Raw genomic sequence first — 17,335 nt, forward strand, 5'->3', positions numbered from 1 at the left:
AGTACTTACCTTAAAATATTCTTCATTCATCAGCCGGTCATTGCTGTATTTCTTGGTGATATTTTTTGGCACTGGGCTCATATCTCTTGCACCCGAGTCCCACTCCCAACTGTCCAACTTACCTACAAAATAAAGATACCATAAAGTGAGATGAATCTACAAAATAAGAATAAAATACTAAAGAAAAAAGTATATAATGTTAGTTTAAGATACTAATTGAAATTACATGATTTTTGTACTCACAATATGGCAGAACACTGACATATTAGTTACATTTTTTTATTCTAATATTAGCAAATATTATGTCAGATAAATAAAGGTCTTTTTACAATTAAATTATGATTTTGATTTGAACATCCCTCTGAAACAAATATTTTTTCATTTACCTTGGCTATTGTCACTTATATTATCCTTACTAGCAACCTTTAAGGCATCTATTTCTGGTCGAAGAGCCAGCCTTCTATTAAGAAACTGTTCATAAGATATCCTGCCCTGGGAATCTGCACCCAACTGCTGCATTAATTCGTCTAGTGAATCTTCTAGTGACAATTCTTTGCATACAGCCAATAAATCTTGACTGTAATAAAGGGAATGAAGCATTATCAGAAATAAACACAATCTTTAACTATTTTAATTAGATTATAAATAATCCTGTAAAAGGTTGGGTTGGGTTGAAATTAAAAAATGTTGAATCCGCACATATTTCCTTAGTGAGGAATATTCTGCTTTAGTAGCTTTTTAGAAACATTAAAAAAAAGAAAATAAAGTCCAGTGCAACAATATATTAGAATGGTCACCCGTCAGAACACCAGCTTGGCAGGTGACCGGTTTGGCAGGTGGAATGCTGAATGGTGTTTTGACGGGTGACCATTCTAATATATCGTTACACTGGACTTTATTTTGCAGCATTTTGCTTTTATATAACACACTACCCAACAAAAGTGGAGAAACAAAGTGTCTTTTGTATTTATTTTTATATTAGTGTATTTGATCATTAATTTTTTATTTTTTTTTAATATAATTTTGTTTCTAGTCTTCAGTACCTCAATAAAAAAAACAAGTGAGAACTAATATATTTTATTCTTATTTTTACAGGGGACAAAAGTGGAGAAACACTATTTTTATTTATTTTTTATACACAATGTATTAGTTAGTTGTACATACAAAGACTAATAATGTGTAGCAAAACCCTTATTTTTTATAACTTCAGCACACCGACTTCGCATAGAGTTCAATATAATCTGCTGAAATGGAATTCCACTCCTCTTGAAGAGCTGTGAACAAATCATCCTGGTTTCTAAATTTATCTTTATTTTTTTGTCTGATTTTCCTATGTAAATGGTCCCATAGGTTTTCTATCGGGTTTAGATCCGGACTTTGTGCGGGCCATTTCATAAGGGGCACATTGTTGTCGTCAAACCATTTCTTTACTACTTTTGCGGTATGCTTCGGATCGTTATCCTACTGAAACGACCATCGAAGCGGCATATTTTCTTCTGCGTATGGAAGCATATGATCCTGAACAATTCTTAAAAATTGAAATCTGTCCATTTTTTCTTCAACTTTTCTTAATGGTCCTACTCCTGATCCGGAAAACCCCAAACCATGATATTGCCTCCTCCAAGTTTCACAGTTGCCCTGGTGTACTTTGGATTAAGTCTAGTATTGGCAGGACGACGAACCCATTTCATTCCATCAGATCCGAATAGGCAGAACTTACTTTCATCACAAAATAGAACCGTTTTCCACTTTTGGGTTGTCTAATCAAGATGTTCCTGTGCAAATTGGAGTCTAGCCAATCTATTCTTTTTAGAAATGAATGGTTTTTTGGCTGGACGACGGCTATAAAGTCCAAATTCAGTCAAACGACGACGAATAGTACGCACAGATACCGAAACCCCAGGTATTCCATTATAAATTTCTGTGTTCATTATAATTTTCTTTATTCGTTTTCCTTGACGGGTAGTCACACTATTATATTTTTTAAAAGCAGCAATAATTTTTGAAACTACGGATCTATTACGATTAATTTGCCTAGCAATTTCACTTTGTTTTACACCAGCTTGAAATTTTGAATCAATTAATTTTCGGAGATCTATTCCGCGAGGCATTTTGCACAAATCGTATATAACAGTCAACGTGAAGATCAAACTAATGATAAATAATCACTTTAAATACCAAATAAGATTTGTTTGGAATGTTTATTCACTTTTGTCCACATAAAATAGTATAAATAATTTTTTGATCAACTGATAAGGTAAATACAAACAAGAAGGATGTGTTTTTATGCTGTAATAATAGAGCTAAATATTTTCTACTAAAAATGTAAAATAATATCTTGTACGTTAAGATGTTATTGTTAAATTTGTAAATGTTTCTTCACTTTTGGCCAGTAGTGTAGGTTAGTAGTGGTTAAAAGGACAGCAAATTCAAAACATACTTATGTGCTAAGCCACCTTGGCACCTTTTATGAGATATTTCTCAGATTTACAAATATAATGGCTCTTGCAAAAATTATAATAGACACTCAATGATAATGTGCATAGTTTTTATTTGGAAATTGTTGAAAATCTAATAAAAGTTTGAAACTTTAACTTAATAAATAAATATATTTTTAATTAATTTGCACACTACCAACTTTACTACTTCATGTAAATATTTTAAAATAATTAAAATTACATAATTTTATTTTAAATAATACAATTTGATGTGAAAATGGAAAATAAATACTAACCTTTTATGAAACTGCCCAGAAATATATTAACAAAAGTTCAAAATTATTTTAGAAAACTACAAACTAGTTTTCTGTGATGATGGGTACAAATTTTATTTAATAATAATAATAATATTTTCATGTTAGTAACATTAGTAACTTTGCAAAAAGATGAATGAAGCAAGCTTCTTTACTTAACCTGTGTGATCTAATGTTGATCTAAATTACAACTGTTTAATAGGAAATTAAGAAGTTAATTGTGTATAATATATAGATTTAATCTTGAACTGTGAAATATATAATGAAAAAGAAGCTGAAAGTAATAGTCAAATAATAAAAAACAAAGATTAATGCAAAAAAAATATTCATAAATACCTAAAACCATGCCTTTTTGGGAAAGGAATTACTTTCATGATGTTTACTTTTTTTATTAGATCAAGTTAATGTTACTTTTTTTATTGAGAACAAAATTAAGAACAAATCAAGAAAATAATAAAATAAAAATACTCAGGCAAATTGAGTTTATTAGTAATATTGTAGCCAAAAGAATAAAATAATAATAATTTGTAAGACAAACTTTGAATAAAAGATTTGACTTTTTTTGAGATATTTTCTTAATTACTTCAGTACTAGTTTAGTTGCACATTGACAAGAGGTTGCAACAGATTTCCTTTTTTTATTTTAGCTTACAAGTATAAATTATACTTCTTCTCTAAGCCACATGTTCAATTGAATAAAAGTCCAATGTTGTTTAAATCTGCTGATGTCTATTAAAATATATTTGCATTCTCAAAGAGCTAAAAATATAGATTTAAAGGTACTGCATTTACTAAACAAAACACCATAAATAAAAAAATGCACATAATCTGTGAACTAGATAAATAATATAACATCAATTATTGATCATGATCATTAAAAAAACCTAAATTGGCAGAAATGTATTCATATATGTTAGTATAAGTATAGTGCCAATTTTTGCAGAAATTACAGGATATTACAGTTACAATTGGGATGTATAAATTGAATATATAATGGCGATCTCTCTTGAAGGCCTTTGATTGTGTCTTTCACCATTTACTGATTTATTTAAAATGCCAGAAAAAGATCTTTATGCTCCCTGAAGATACAGATATATCTCGTAAAATGGCAATTTAATGCCTGGACATTTCTTTAGATATTTATTTCATTTCACCTCTATAATGTATATGATGGATTTCTTGTAAATGTGTCCTTATTTTTTTTAACTATAGTATGTTACTTTATGTGACTCTACTCATAATACTAAAAATGAAAAATTCAATAATAATTAATTGTGTATCTAAGAAGCATCCTTTAATTACAAGAACAGGCAAAGTGTAGAATGCCTCTAGGATTTTTAAATGTGTTTAATATTGCAATAATAACTGAGTTACTAATATTAATCTAACATACCTATCAATATATCCATCACCATTTGTATCACAAGCCTGGAAGAGCCTCCTGACCCTTTCTTCATCTCCAACAGAGCTAGCAGACTCGCTTGCACAGTCTGTATCTGCCATAGCTCTGCAGTTACTGCCTATTTTATCCTTCCACCATCAATTGCTGGCACAGTTTGAAACACTTATTAAATGTTAAACTTTAATTATTCTATTCTAAATTTCTTTGATGGTTTTCAGCTTTTCAAACGCCCTTTAATACAGGATTCAGGAAAAAACAACGAAATATGGAAATGTAACATAAACAATAAACATATTTCGTGGGGTTGATGAACTGTCGTAAAATTTTACAGCTGATTTTGACGTTTATGAATAGCGTTTTACATTTGGCTAAATAGGTCAAGATAATTAATAATTGTGTATATCTAGTTTGGGTATATCTGGGTAGCTGTATATCTATGATGTCCATTAATGTTTGCCACGGGCCATTTCGCGGAAATTATAGGGTTATAAGGAAAAAATTAAATAAAATGTTTATTAGTCTTAGATATACAAACATTCTTTTTTACACGTCAAAAAATATAAAACAAAATCTAATAAAAATAAAAACTAGATTTAAAAATATATATATATTTTTATAAAGGGAGCAATCCTTTTCTATATTATTTGTAATATATTTAGGAATTTGAAATAACGCAGAGAGAGATTTATACACTTATAAATTAATATTAATATAACTAGACCAATACGCAAGTCAAAAGTCAAAAGATAAAATAAATGTACTTGAGGCATTAAAGAGAATAAAGGATGAAAAGCTAGAAACAAAGTTTTTCTGCATAAGGAGGATAACTTCACGTCAGTACAGCATAATTTGTCCTTCTTATGTGACCATGTGTTCAACGCAAATTTGGAGTTGTTATTAATAATGATTAATTATTAAATAAGCTGGAGAAACTTGGGTGTAAAACAAAGTCGAGAAATCCACCATTGAGTAATAAAGGAAAAATTAACGATAGAGTTTGAAGAAAGATACTTGCTAAAAAGCAGATTTAATAATATTGAAAGAATAGACTAAAAAAGGCAAATCCTCTTCATTGCTGCCTGCTGTAAACCTAATTAATCATTGGCTATACATTTGGAATTATATTACATGCCCTAAAGCAAAATTATTGACAAAATATGAAGGAAAATTAAAACGCTGCCAATAACAAATAGGAGCTATCACTGGAAGGATGTTCTCAGTTGATTATTAGAGATTCAATAATATTCGCATCCACTGCATAACTAGAAAGTCATAATGCGGTAGCAAACATTTTACATCAAGAAATAGCACTAAAATGAAATCTACTATAACTTTGTTCCCGCGATGGAAAATGATCATTTTAAACTTCATTCAGATTGTATTATCATAACCGATCGAATTGTCACACTCAAACCCTTTTGAAATAGTCTCACTTATAATATACTACAAAAGCATGTATATTAAAGCACGAGATTTCGTGACATAAAAGTCAGAGACAGTGGACAGAGACAAATGAACATAATTAGAACAATCCCATATATATTATCGCCAATGTGTACAAAAAAAAAACCTGTATAATTACATTAAGGAACTAGGACTTACTATAACACAAAGAGATAGTGTAAGAATCTTCTGGCGACATAAGACTGACTTTATAATAATAAACAAAATTTATTACTTTACATAAACAAGTACAAAATACAATACAAAAATTTCGAAATACACAATGTCTCTGAAAAATAAAAGGCCGTGTTACGTCAGTATTCTGGTACGCAGACCAGATACTGTTTAGGCGCTCTCTAAAAAAATGTAAAAAATATAACATTAAAAAAAAATTTGCTCTACAACCAGTACCAATATTTCAAATTACAGATCATAACAGTTGAAACTTAAAAATAGAAAAACACATTCAGCGAAATCACACAAAAAATCAAAATCAAAAGACCAACTTTATTTACTGACGTAAAAACAGAATGTCTCTAGTTTTTCTTTGAAAAGTAGAACAGGCCAGATCAAATGATGTAATCTTTAAGGACTTCAAACTGGAAGCCAAATTATAGGAAAAGCTTCGTTTAAAAAGTTCTTTTCTGTGTCGAGGAATAGTAAGAAGATGTAAGTAAATTGCGTAAGTTACGATTATTGTTGTTAATTCTAAAATCTGCTCTATCATACAAGATTTAAATTTTATTACCTTATAGCCCAACGAAATGAAGTGTAGTTTTCTGCGGTTATACATATTAAGCCAGCCGATGTCTATAAGCTTATGAGAGATCCGATTTCTGCAGCGTATCCCAAAAATAAAGCGAAGGCACGCATTTTGTACTTTCTGAATTCTACGAGAATCAAACTGATCCAAACATGGGCCATATACTGTATCACAGTGGTTAAAGTTGGATAGCACTAAGGAGTCACATAGATGTTTTTTTAAATTTTTGAGTTAAAAATTTTCTTTGATTATAAATAAGTTTAAGAGCACCATAGGCTTTTCGGAGCTTTTCTGTGAGATGCTCATGAAACCGAAGATCCGAGTCAATAACAAGTCCCAATGATTTGGATGTGTTAGTTAATGGAATGGTGACGTTGTTAATTTGTATATTAAGCTCGTTGCTAAATCTCAATCTATTATTTTTATCTCTTCCGAATACAGTAACGGATGATTTTGAAGGGTTTATCTTTAGATCGTGACACTTTGAGATTTCTATTATACTTTTTAAATCTAAATTTATATTTCTATTTGCAATTTCTGTATTATTTGGGTGAAAGTGAAGATAGAGTTGGGTGTCGTCCGCATACAAATGGTGGCTACAAAATTTTAAATGGTCTTTAATTTGACATGTATAAATTGTGTACAACAATGGCCCCAGGATACTTCCCTGAGGAACACCTACTGATAAAGGTGCTGAGTTAGATTTTAGACCATTCAAAACGATCTGCTGGCTGCGATTACCCAAAAATGATTTAAAAAATGTTATTGCATCTCTTGAAAATCCTATATAACTTAAAATCCTATGACTAATTAAGTCGAATGCCTTTGTGCAGTCAAGTAAAATTAAAGCAGTAAACTCCCCTTGATCCCACGCTCGGAAAATGTCATCTGTCACGTCAGCCATAGCCGTAGCACAGCTATATCCTTGACGAAACCCTGATTGTTTGAGTGGCAAAATTTCATGACTGTTCAAAAATACTCGAGCTTGATTATTTGCAACTTTTTCGAGAATTTTGGAAAGAACGGAAAGAGTGCTTATTGATCGGAGATCTTTAAGTTCCTTTGTTTGAGCTATTTTGTCCAAAGGCGTGACTAAGGCGTGTTTCCACATATTTGAAAATACTGAATTTTTCAAACATTCGTTTATTATGTGAAGCACAAAGGGAACAATAAATGGACAACAAATCTGAATTAATATAATATTAAGCCCATCACAACCATAAGCTTTACTTTTTATGGAAAGAATAATACTTATTAACTCGATTTCGGTTATTTCTTGCAATTGAAAAGCATGTTCAAAATTTTTAATTAAATTATTATCATAAAACTGCAGCAGATTCTGATTTGCTTGATACGGATTAGTACAGTTCGAGGTAATAAAATTATTAATTAAGTTTACATCACATAATTCTGAAAGAATGTTCTTTTGTCTATTTTTAACAACATTAAGTTTTTTCAGTTCTGCCCAGGTTTCCCTACTTGATAAATTGGAATTAAATTTTGTTCGTAAAAAGGCTTTTTTCTCATTACGAATCGCTGCCGTTGTGAAATTGCGCAAGACTGACTTTAGATTAGATAAATGTCTTAACAATAACCTGATGACCTTTCAAACGAGGGCATATACAAGATCAAGTTCTTCCAACAAGTAACTCTAAAATTTCTTATAGGTGATCAAGCAATACAATATGAGAATTCTATTCACGTATTCCTAATCCCTATATTTCTATTCCACCCTAATTATTATATTATTGGGGATAATTACAAGAAACCTGATAAAAAAGATAAAACAACTCCAAGCAACTAATAGGAAAAATCGAGCTATTTTTAAGACTTCTTGTGATCTCTGCAAGGTCGTTCTTTATTGGTCAATTACCTGAGATAAATTTATCAACTGGTATCTGGTACACTTAAAGGTTTTTTGTTGTAATTGACTAATTAAATGAGTCAAACCTTAGCCGAATACATATGCACTCATGACCTTTGAGAATAGGTAGCAATAAAAATAATAAATATATGTAGTAAATTTGATTTGCAATAATAATTCATATAATACAAAAACATGCAACACGTAATCGCTAAATAAAAAAAAGGAAGTTATTATTATTCATAATTCGCGTGCTTGTGTATGGGACCTTACTCTTACTCCGCCTGTCAGTTCTATATGACAAATGACAGCCGTGACTTGTCACTTTTACATTTGCGTCTTATGTGTCAGTGTCAAACCCACCACAACATTTCAATCGTTTTTGGTGGATCAGTGGATTGTTTATAAATTTTAACATTCAATATAGTTTGCTTTGTATAAAAACTGTAACCACCAAATAAAATCAAATACAGACATGGTAAGTCACGTTAATTAAATAAATTTTATTTGAATAGGTTCCTGCTATGTAAAAGAACATGAGCTATAATGCCCATAACTCACTTCAAATTGTTTTTAGGATGTGTTTTTAATGATCAGAAGGAAAAAATTAACTATATTCACAGATGCCAAAGATACCACAACTGTTTTAGAATTAAAAAAGATCATAGAAGGTAAGATATACTTCCAAAAATATATTGGATTCATAAGGTTTGAAAATTTTACTTGTAAGCTAGGCAGTTTTATGTTATAAACCACTAAATATCCTAAAAGATACTGTCCTACATTTTTTCTGACTTCTATAATAAAAGCACTCTACTTTTATGGTATTGGGCTAATCTTAGTGTGTGTGTGTGTGTATTGAATAGGCCTTGCATAAGAACTTTTAAGAGATATTAAACAAGAATGTATTATATAACATTATTTGAAAATATTCTACAAAAAAGAATTACAAAGACCCCAATCAAAGAAAACTACAGCCAAGCACAAGATAGGCACAGCAATCTAATGTATGGTGCATACTGGTATTGGCTAATTATAGCCAGATTCTGTCTTCAAATATATAACACAGTCTGAGTAAACTGATTTCAAACAGTAAGAGCAGATAAGGGATGCTTAGAAAATCTATATAGGAAATTATTTTATTTCAAACAATATAAATTACATAAATATATAACTTTTCTGAAAGAATCCACACTTTTTTAAAAAAATTAATATAACTTTGTTGAATTTATAATCATTTTCCAGTAATATATTTTCAATACATTACACAAGTTATATGAGCCAAAAAAATATATTAAGTCAGGTACATCTTATATTCATATCTGCAATAAAACACCTGTAGAATTCCAAGAAATAGTCTATCACTTCTCAAAGAGACCAGCATACATTAACTAGTAATTAAACAAATTCTAAGTCACAGGTCCTAGATTTATTAAAATAAAAGTCAAAGGATTACACATCTTTTACCCATCCTAGACATTATCAGATCCACTTGTGTATTCACTAATAAGAAGAAAGAAAAAAAGGAGCAGAGAACAACACTACATGATACAAGTCAAGGGTAGAAATTAAGTTAAAATTGGCCAAATCGGACAGAGACTAGTTACTACATATTAAAATTATATACAACAAATATATGTTTTGTTTATATAATTTTATACTATAAATATATATTTCGTTTATAAAATTTTAATATGTAGTAACTAGTCTCTGTCCGGTTTTGCCAATTACTTAATTTCTATCATTGACTTGTATCATGTAGTGTTGTTCTTTGCTTCTTTTTCCTTTCTTTTTATTAGTGAATATACAAGTGGATCTGATAATGCCTAGTATGGGTGAAACATGTGTAATCCTTTGACATTTATTTTAATAAATTTAAGACATTTGTTTCATGACTATTTACCTGTAGAATTACCTATCATTTTTAATAATCTATTTTATAGGCCAATCATCTATTCAGGCCCTTTTTTATGTAAAACATAAAAAAGTTATTAATTTTGATTAGCTACAAGAAAAGATTTCTGGGAATGGTAATTTCCAGTTCCCAACTAAACTATACATGTATAGCTGGATGGCTGATTTGACTAGGCATCAAAAATATGTTGAACAACTTCAATTTACCATCCTATGAATGGTTTTCTTGCACGATTGGCACAAATCTATTATTTCTGCTTAATCCTTAAATACATTAATAAACACTTCATTAATATCTAATATATTTGTACTCATACCAGGTATTCTTAAAATCCCACCACAAAATCAGCAACTGTTTAACAAAGACAATACAGTGATGGATGATGCTCACACTCTTCAGGAATATGGGTTGTCTTCCAATACTGCAAAGGCACAGAGTCCAGCCACTGTAGGACTTGCTGTGAGGTAACTATACTTTTATTATTGCTTTAAAAATTGTCAATGTTTTATATAATTACACTGAACTTGATTCATTTCAATAATCTTTTGATGAAATTTTTGGATGAGAATCCCTGTTTGAACCATAAGGTTATTTAGGTTTAACCCTAATTAAAGATGTGTGTTTCACTTACCTCAATTTATTAGGATCTCATAATAACTACAAAGCTCTTTAAATGTCCCTAATTTACATAACTCTTTCACTAATCCCAAAAAATGTATTAATGGAGTCTACAATTTATTAATTCAGCTCTATCATTAATTCAACTTAATTATTCGGAAATGTTAAATCCTTATAATATTGAATTTTGTCAGAATGATACTAGTAAAAGTGTTTATATGAATATCTTAAAAAAAAAATATTTCATTGAATTTTCAATTAAAATAGTGTAAAAATAGTGTAATAGTGTAATATAAATTGCTGAATAAAAAACAACAGTTGAAAAGTATAAAGTTATCATTAAAACATCAGGTCCAAATATATGATTGTAATATTTCTCAATTTTATAATCTAATAATTGTATATCTTTAAATTTTCTTTTACTGTACTTTACTTTAAATGAAAATTCTGTGTTTACTACTTTGATCACTAATACAGTGGCTATAGAGTCTTAAGAGAAAAGATATTAAAATTTCTTTTTAAAATTAAGAAGAAAATTGAAACTACTTCTCTCCATCTGCCTACTGGGCTTAGAAAATAGTATCCCAGGTATCATACTATTATTTTCTTTACACATTAAATACAGCCCTGATATAAAAAATATAGAATTCTGCTCTTTTCCATTAATTTCTTAAATACCTTGGATAAGATGAAAGTTGGTGATTTCTATCAAAATGTCAATCACGCCTTACATTACATCAAAATAACTTTTGTGTTTAAATGCAGAGGAAAAAATCACAATATTACAAAGTGGATCTATCAGAAATTATATTTTTGGAAAATCATTAAATCATGTTCATCAAATGTTAATCAAAGCCTCTCTTCAGGCTTACAATAATAGTTTCATTCTTTAAAAGTGCTTCTTTAATATAAATTATGAGATATGTTAATACATACCATTTTTGGATGATTTCATGAAGAGTAACCTCGTCTATGTTATCCTTTGAAGAATAAAGCAGCATTAAAAAATTCAAATGTTCATTTCTTATTGCTGTTGGTAGATAACTCAAAACCAGCTGCAGTTTGCTGAAAGAAAGCTCATAAGAAGCTGGAATTATAGGAGCAGTCAAAATAAAGCAAATAAGTTTGTGTGTCATGAAGCACAACTCTGAATTCTTTCCAGTAACTTGTTAATGAAATTGAAATCATGAATTGTTTCTGGTCTGTATATATCTATCTGCAACATACTTTTTGGTTATATATATTGGGTTCTGTCATATTTCTTGATGTCCAAATTTTTAGAAAAAACAATGGAGGTATTGATAATTAGTGGATTCATCAGTCATCATCCATTTGCTGATGTTGCTTTGAATTATTAACAGATCATCAATTACATTTAATCCTTCAGCCTCTAGATTTTCAGTTAAATATTTGGCTCTGAACATCACATCTTTACAAAAATATAGAGAGCCAATCTATTTATTTTATATAGGTGGAGTAGTTGCGATTAGCTTTTAACTCTAGTTGAATGTATTTCGATTATTCACAAGATTAAAAACATTTGGTTAAACTTTTTTTATCCCTTCATAAGTAACTCATTTTTTTTTCGTATTGACAAACCCAAGTTACTACTTCTGAATTTTGTCAGTTCCATTGCACTGTCCCATATTCAACATGCTACTGTATATCTTTTAGATCATATTCACTGTCACTAAAATAAAGATCCAGGTTGAAGTATGCATCCGCTTACAAATAAATAACTTATTGCACTTTAGCAAAATTTTTAGTAAATCCCAATTCAGTTTTCAAGAAAGAACAAACACAGCATATCCTATAGATGATGATATAATCTAAATCGGAAATTTAAAAATGTTCATATAATTGAACATAAAACGTCAGCCACAGCCTTTTGTCATCTTTCAAAGGTTGAAGTTCTGTATCAGTAACAACATTTTGATAAAAAAAACTCTCACACAGCTTTGTTTGTTGTTCAGCCCTATTTCTACTTTCTATTATGGATTTTGCAAATCTTTAATGACTTGTTTCCTAATTTTTTGTAAAATATCAACATTTTGTGGTATAATCTAGACCGTTTCTTACTATATCAGTGTATTTTGAATGATCTTTAGAGCGTACATGGTACCTTATGTAAATACATATATGCAATCTAGAAGCTTGATGGAAGGCTGGTGTTACAAGTGACCATCATCCTGATAGCCAATTTCTTAATGCAAGCCTTGAAAGTGTTCATCAAAATCCACATTTGCTTTAACATGACTTTTTAGTCATTGTTTTATTCTTTGTTCTCCCTTCTGAATCTTGCAAGTTTGAACATTTAGTTATTACTACTGTACCAGTGTCTACCATCTTCAAAACTTCTCCCATCAGATACAAATCTATGTCATTTCAGAAAATACTTTAATCAAAATTTTGGTAAAAGCAAGACTATTTTAATTATTGTTGATTATTTCAGTAATGTAAATTCTATTTATAATGCAATATTTGTTCACGGCATGAGTTTATTGAATAATTCGCCATATTTTAACATAATTTGAACAGCAACTCTAGTTTAACAGTCCTCGATCCCAGACGAAGTCCAAAAATTATTCACAATTGTTATGAACTTTGTTCCGCGCAACACATAACAAAGGTTAATTTATCTATGAGTCCCTTTAATGCATATTTGATCAACTATTTTGTGTTTGATATTATTAATTAAATGTTTGTAGGTGATGTTGCCGTTTTACTTTATTTTTCACAGTCTTTGTTTCTGTTATCACAATAACTCTTCTTCTTGAGTAAGTCTTTTATCTTCTAATGATTTTAAGATATTATTATTGTTTTTTAAAGAATCTCACAGTTAGTATCTTTGGGAAAATGAATGAAAAACTCATGTACATATATGCTTATATGATTATTAGCACTATATTGTAAATGGATTGTGTTTATATTAGTTACATTTATAATATTTTTATGTGGATAACCTAAACGTTTATTTTATTCTTTTTATTTAGAGATGACACAGGCAACTTCGAACCCCTTGACCTGATTCCATACTCGGCCCCGCCAGATCTTCCAGATGTCATGAAATCCCAGGAAACGAACGGTCAGGAACAAACTAACTAAGTCAAAGGATTATCCTTATCTGTCCATTTAACATTTATACTTTAGTTATAGCTTTGAGAGCCCCATTTGAAACTTCATGAAAAGCAGACATATTTCTTAACCCTAATAATGTATATTCTCAATTCTTATTTAATTCGTATTATATGCATTACTATAAGAACTGCCTTTCTTACTAAGTTAAAGATTAAGTAAGATTAAATTAATGAAATATTTGAGATAGCGATGAATTTTGCAGGACAAATGTTCAATGCTGTCAATAGTATATTTTATTATTATAGCATTGCTCTTCTTTTTTAGTATTTCAATATTGCCTGTTCAACGAATACTGTTAGAAAAAAATTATTGCGGGTATACAATATTATAGAGTAATTATTCAATGGTTACATCATAAAGTCTATTCTGTATCAACTTCACAAACTATTTATCAATGCTTTTTTTTTGTAATAACAGCAGAACCATCACAGTTGATTCAATTATATAGTTTTCTGTCAATTTGCAACATGATCCTGACTTTTTCCTCAGATTCATTTATTGTTTTTGTTCTCTTATTTGTTAAATAAATTCATATGTTACAAGATCTATGTTTATTTTTATAAATTAATATACACACAGTATTCATCATATTTACAAAATATGAGAATGTATAATCTGGTGAAAGTCTATGGTTTTTACTATAACTCGTTTTGAGATTGACAATTTCAATTGTCGATGTAGACGCAAAAACAGACTTCTGTGTTTTATTTTAATTAAACACTTAAAAATTCTTTTTCGGTCACTAATTTGCATTTTTCGTAAAGTATTATAAATTGTATATTCTTAAATTCTTTAATATTTTGTTTGCCTCTTTCGGGGGGATGTTTAATTGGAATATTCTCATAATAACTCAGTAATTATTTAAATCTTTATTTCTTTTATGGAACTCTGGTGGAATATTCTAGGAATGTCTAATAATATTAAGAGAACACTAAAAAATATATGCCCCAATATATTTATCCAATACATGGCTTACTTTGTTTACGAAATTACAATAATCACGGAAAAGTGATTAATATTTAGAAGTAAAACTAATGTTGGACCAGTGTTACTAAATCAAAGTACCAAGCTGGGTTGAACCGACATTACTAAGTTAAGATTATATCTGGATTCATTTGATAAATACGTAATATACAAATACATCGATAAAATGTTTTTTTATGCCCTTGGACTATTAAAGTTATTTTAGTTATTCGAGTGATTATCCACCGTTTTCTTAAAAGGAAAAACAGCAAATTTTAAATATCTTTGACGCAGATCAAATCGTGTATTTCAGAAATTTAGTAATTTTTTATCTGTTCCAGACTGTAGAAATTATTCATAGTTTCTTATTCCTCGATTTTTGTTCTAGGATATAACGAATATTTATTATGCGAAAGTTAGACACAAATTGTGTCTGTATTTTTTATTTATTTTTGAATTTGAAAATGTTTTAAAAAAATGCTTGCGTAACTAGAAGCAAAATGCTCATATCTATGAAACTAAAAAAGTAAGTGATTTTAAAGTTTAAAGACAGTTTGGTAAGTTTCAAAATATTGAAACATGGAAATTAATTTACTTTAGCCAATAGAGAGCTTCTCTTGAACTCTGTTTTAAACGCCCATAACTTGGTGGTAAAAACCTAATTATTTTAATCCCTATAATTTATTTTTATCAATTTTATACAGAGTTGAACAAAAATTAACCGAGTTTGTCGAAAGTAATTCTCGCCCTCATAATTATATATGGTTATTATAGTTATATAATAGAAAATTATAACTGCTTTTGCAGCCCCTAACTATGCAATATATACTCATTTTGATATTATTAGAATTAAAATAATTGCATTTCGTGCAAATTTTTCTAAAAATATACCAATATAAACTTTCAGTTTTTCCATGAACCACTTTCTACTAAAATAGTGCAAGCTGCTGAGTAAAAGTTGTTAAAAGTAAATAGCTGACAAAGTTTAAATCTAAAACTGAACCATTTTCAAAAATTTCTAGTAGCAAAGTTGAATATTTGTAAATCAAGTGCAAAATCACTTCAGATTCATGCATAATTTTTTTTTCCAAAGATCTGCCTATGTTCAAGATTTAATTACATTCTCACAGTCCCAACCCTTATCCAGACATCTGTGGGTTTATGATCTTAAATATTAAACTTCTTGATAAAACTAGAATGTTGATAACATAATTAACAAAGCGAAGAACTTATTAAACACGAATTTAATAAATAGATGATACTAGTTTAGTTTTTATGATGGTAACCGTTGCGAAAGTGCGTTGATATTATTTATACAGGGTGGTTATTTGAGAATGTGTTGTAAGTAATAGTAAGGGTTAATTAAACACATAGTATATTATTGAAAATATAACTTTACAAAAAACTTTAACAGCTTTAAAAAATAGCCAACACATTTCCGTAATTGATTTACAGATGAATATGAAACTAATCAGTATATAATATTATATTCTATCCAATTTGCTGTTGTATTTTAACATTTAGCAATGAAGCATACTAAAAGTGTAAAATATTAAAGTTTTGCCTGTAGAAATTATTATTTTTTTAAGTTGTAGGTAATTAACGCATTTGGGTTTTTAAACTAATTTGTATCAGATTTTAAATGTAAAATATAGACCTTGTAATTTTTTATTTTGTTTATTATTTAGTGTCTTATTAATTAATATATTTTTCACAAAACTTGTTACGCAGATTTTACAGATCAATTTATGTTTTCTAATTTATTATTTTCACTTGTTGATCCGCCACAGTTTCTTCTCCATTTTGCTCGTCGATTTTGAAACCAAGTTTTTACCTGAAATTACAATTGCAATAAGAAAACAAACAAAGCAAAAGTAAGATATACACATTGAGTTAATTTTGTTACCTAATTCTCTTATTTAAATCTCACTTATTTAATTCTAAAGTAGGAGGTAGCATAGGTTTATATTAAAAATATTGGATACTATAAAGATTTCGATGTAATTTTGTTACGGTCAACTTCAACCAATCCAAATTTCAATCGAGTTTAAGTTATCTTAAATTCCAGCAGTTATTGCTTGAATATCTGACATTTAATGAACCAGATCTGTGCTTAAAAAAATCCTAAAGACCAGGAAGGTCGTTCTTGTTCCCAACTAAATTAGATATTCAATGACTCAGCAGACATACTATTATCCTTACCTTCCGGTTATGGTTCAAACAACCTGTGGTAAATTTAAGCGTGTAGGTTTTTATATGAACGCTTAAGCCTGCTTTTGTCCTAGAGTTTGAAATCACCAGCTGTGGGATTGTCTCATGACCCAGTTTGTGATATTAGCCTTTAAGAATTCTACTGCATGCTAAAGTTTTTTTATTGGACATAACCATACTCTGGCAGTTAAACAGTGTTTTACTACCATGAATTTGACGTGGGGAGGTGACTGCCTTTAAGGCCGCTTGGCTGTCTGACTATTGGAC

At 29.4% G+C, this 17,335-nt stretch overlaps 2 protein-coding genes across 2 annotated transcripts in view; one reads left to right on the plus strand and one right to left on the minus strand.

Moving 5' to 3' along the window:
* The window catches only part of LOC126740421 (colorectal mutant cancer protein), a 123,922-nt gene extending 119,469 nt beyond the window's left edge, over positions 1-4,453 (minus strand). The window contains exons 1-3 of the mRNA XM_050446477.1: positions 4,145-4,453; positions 387-577; positions 10-122 (exon numbers count right to left, since the gene is read on the minus strand). Of these exons, the coding sequence (XP_050302434.1) occupies positions 10-122; positions 387-577; positions 4,145-4,254 (414 nt within the window). The 5' untranslated portion in view covers positions 4,255-4,453. The remainder of the gene's footprint in view (positions 1-9; positions 123-386; positions 578-4,144) is intronic.
* Positions 4,454-8,556: 4,103 nt separating this feature from the next.
* On the plus strand, positions 8,557-16,528 carry LOC126739198 (elongin-B). Its single transcript, XM_050444767.1, has 4 exons — positions 8,557-8,701; positions 8,801-8,894; positions 10,458-10,602; positions 13,750-16,528. Exons 1-4 carry the CDS (start codon positions 8,699-8,701, stop codon positions 13,859-13,861), a joined length of 354 nt encoding a protein of 117 aa, XP_050300724.1. The 5' UTR covers positions 8,557-8,698; the 3' UTR covers positions 13,862-16,528.
* Positions 16,529-17,335: the final 807 nt, after the last annotated feature.

This window comes from Anthonomus grandis, chromosome 1 (assembly GCF_022605725.1).
Source record: "Anthonomus grandis grandis chromosome 1, icAntGran1.3, whole genome shotgun sequence".
NCBI lineage: Eukaryota > Metazoa > Arthropoda > Insecta > Coleoptera > Curculionidae > Anthonomus > Anthonomus grandis.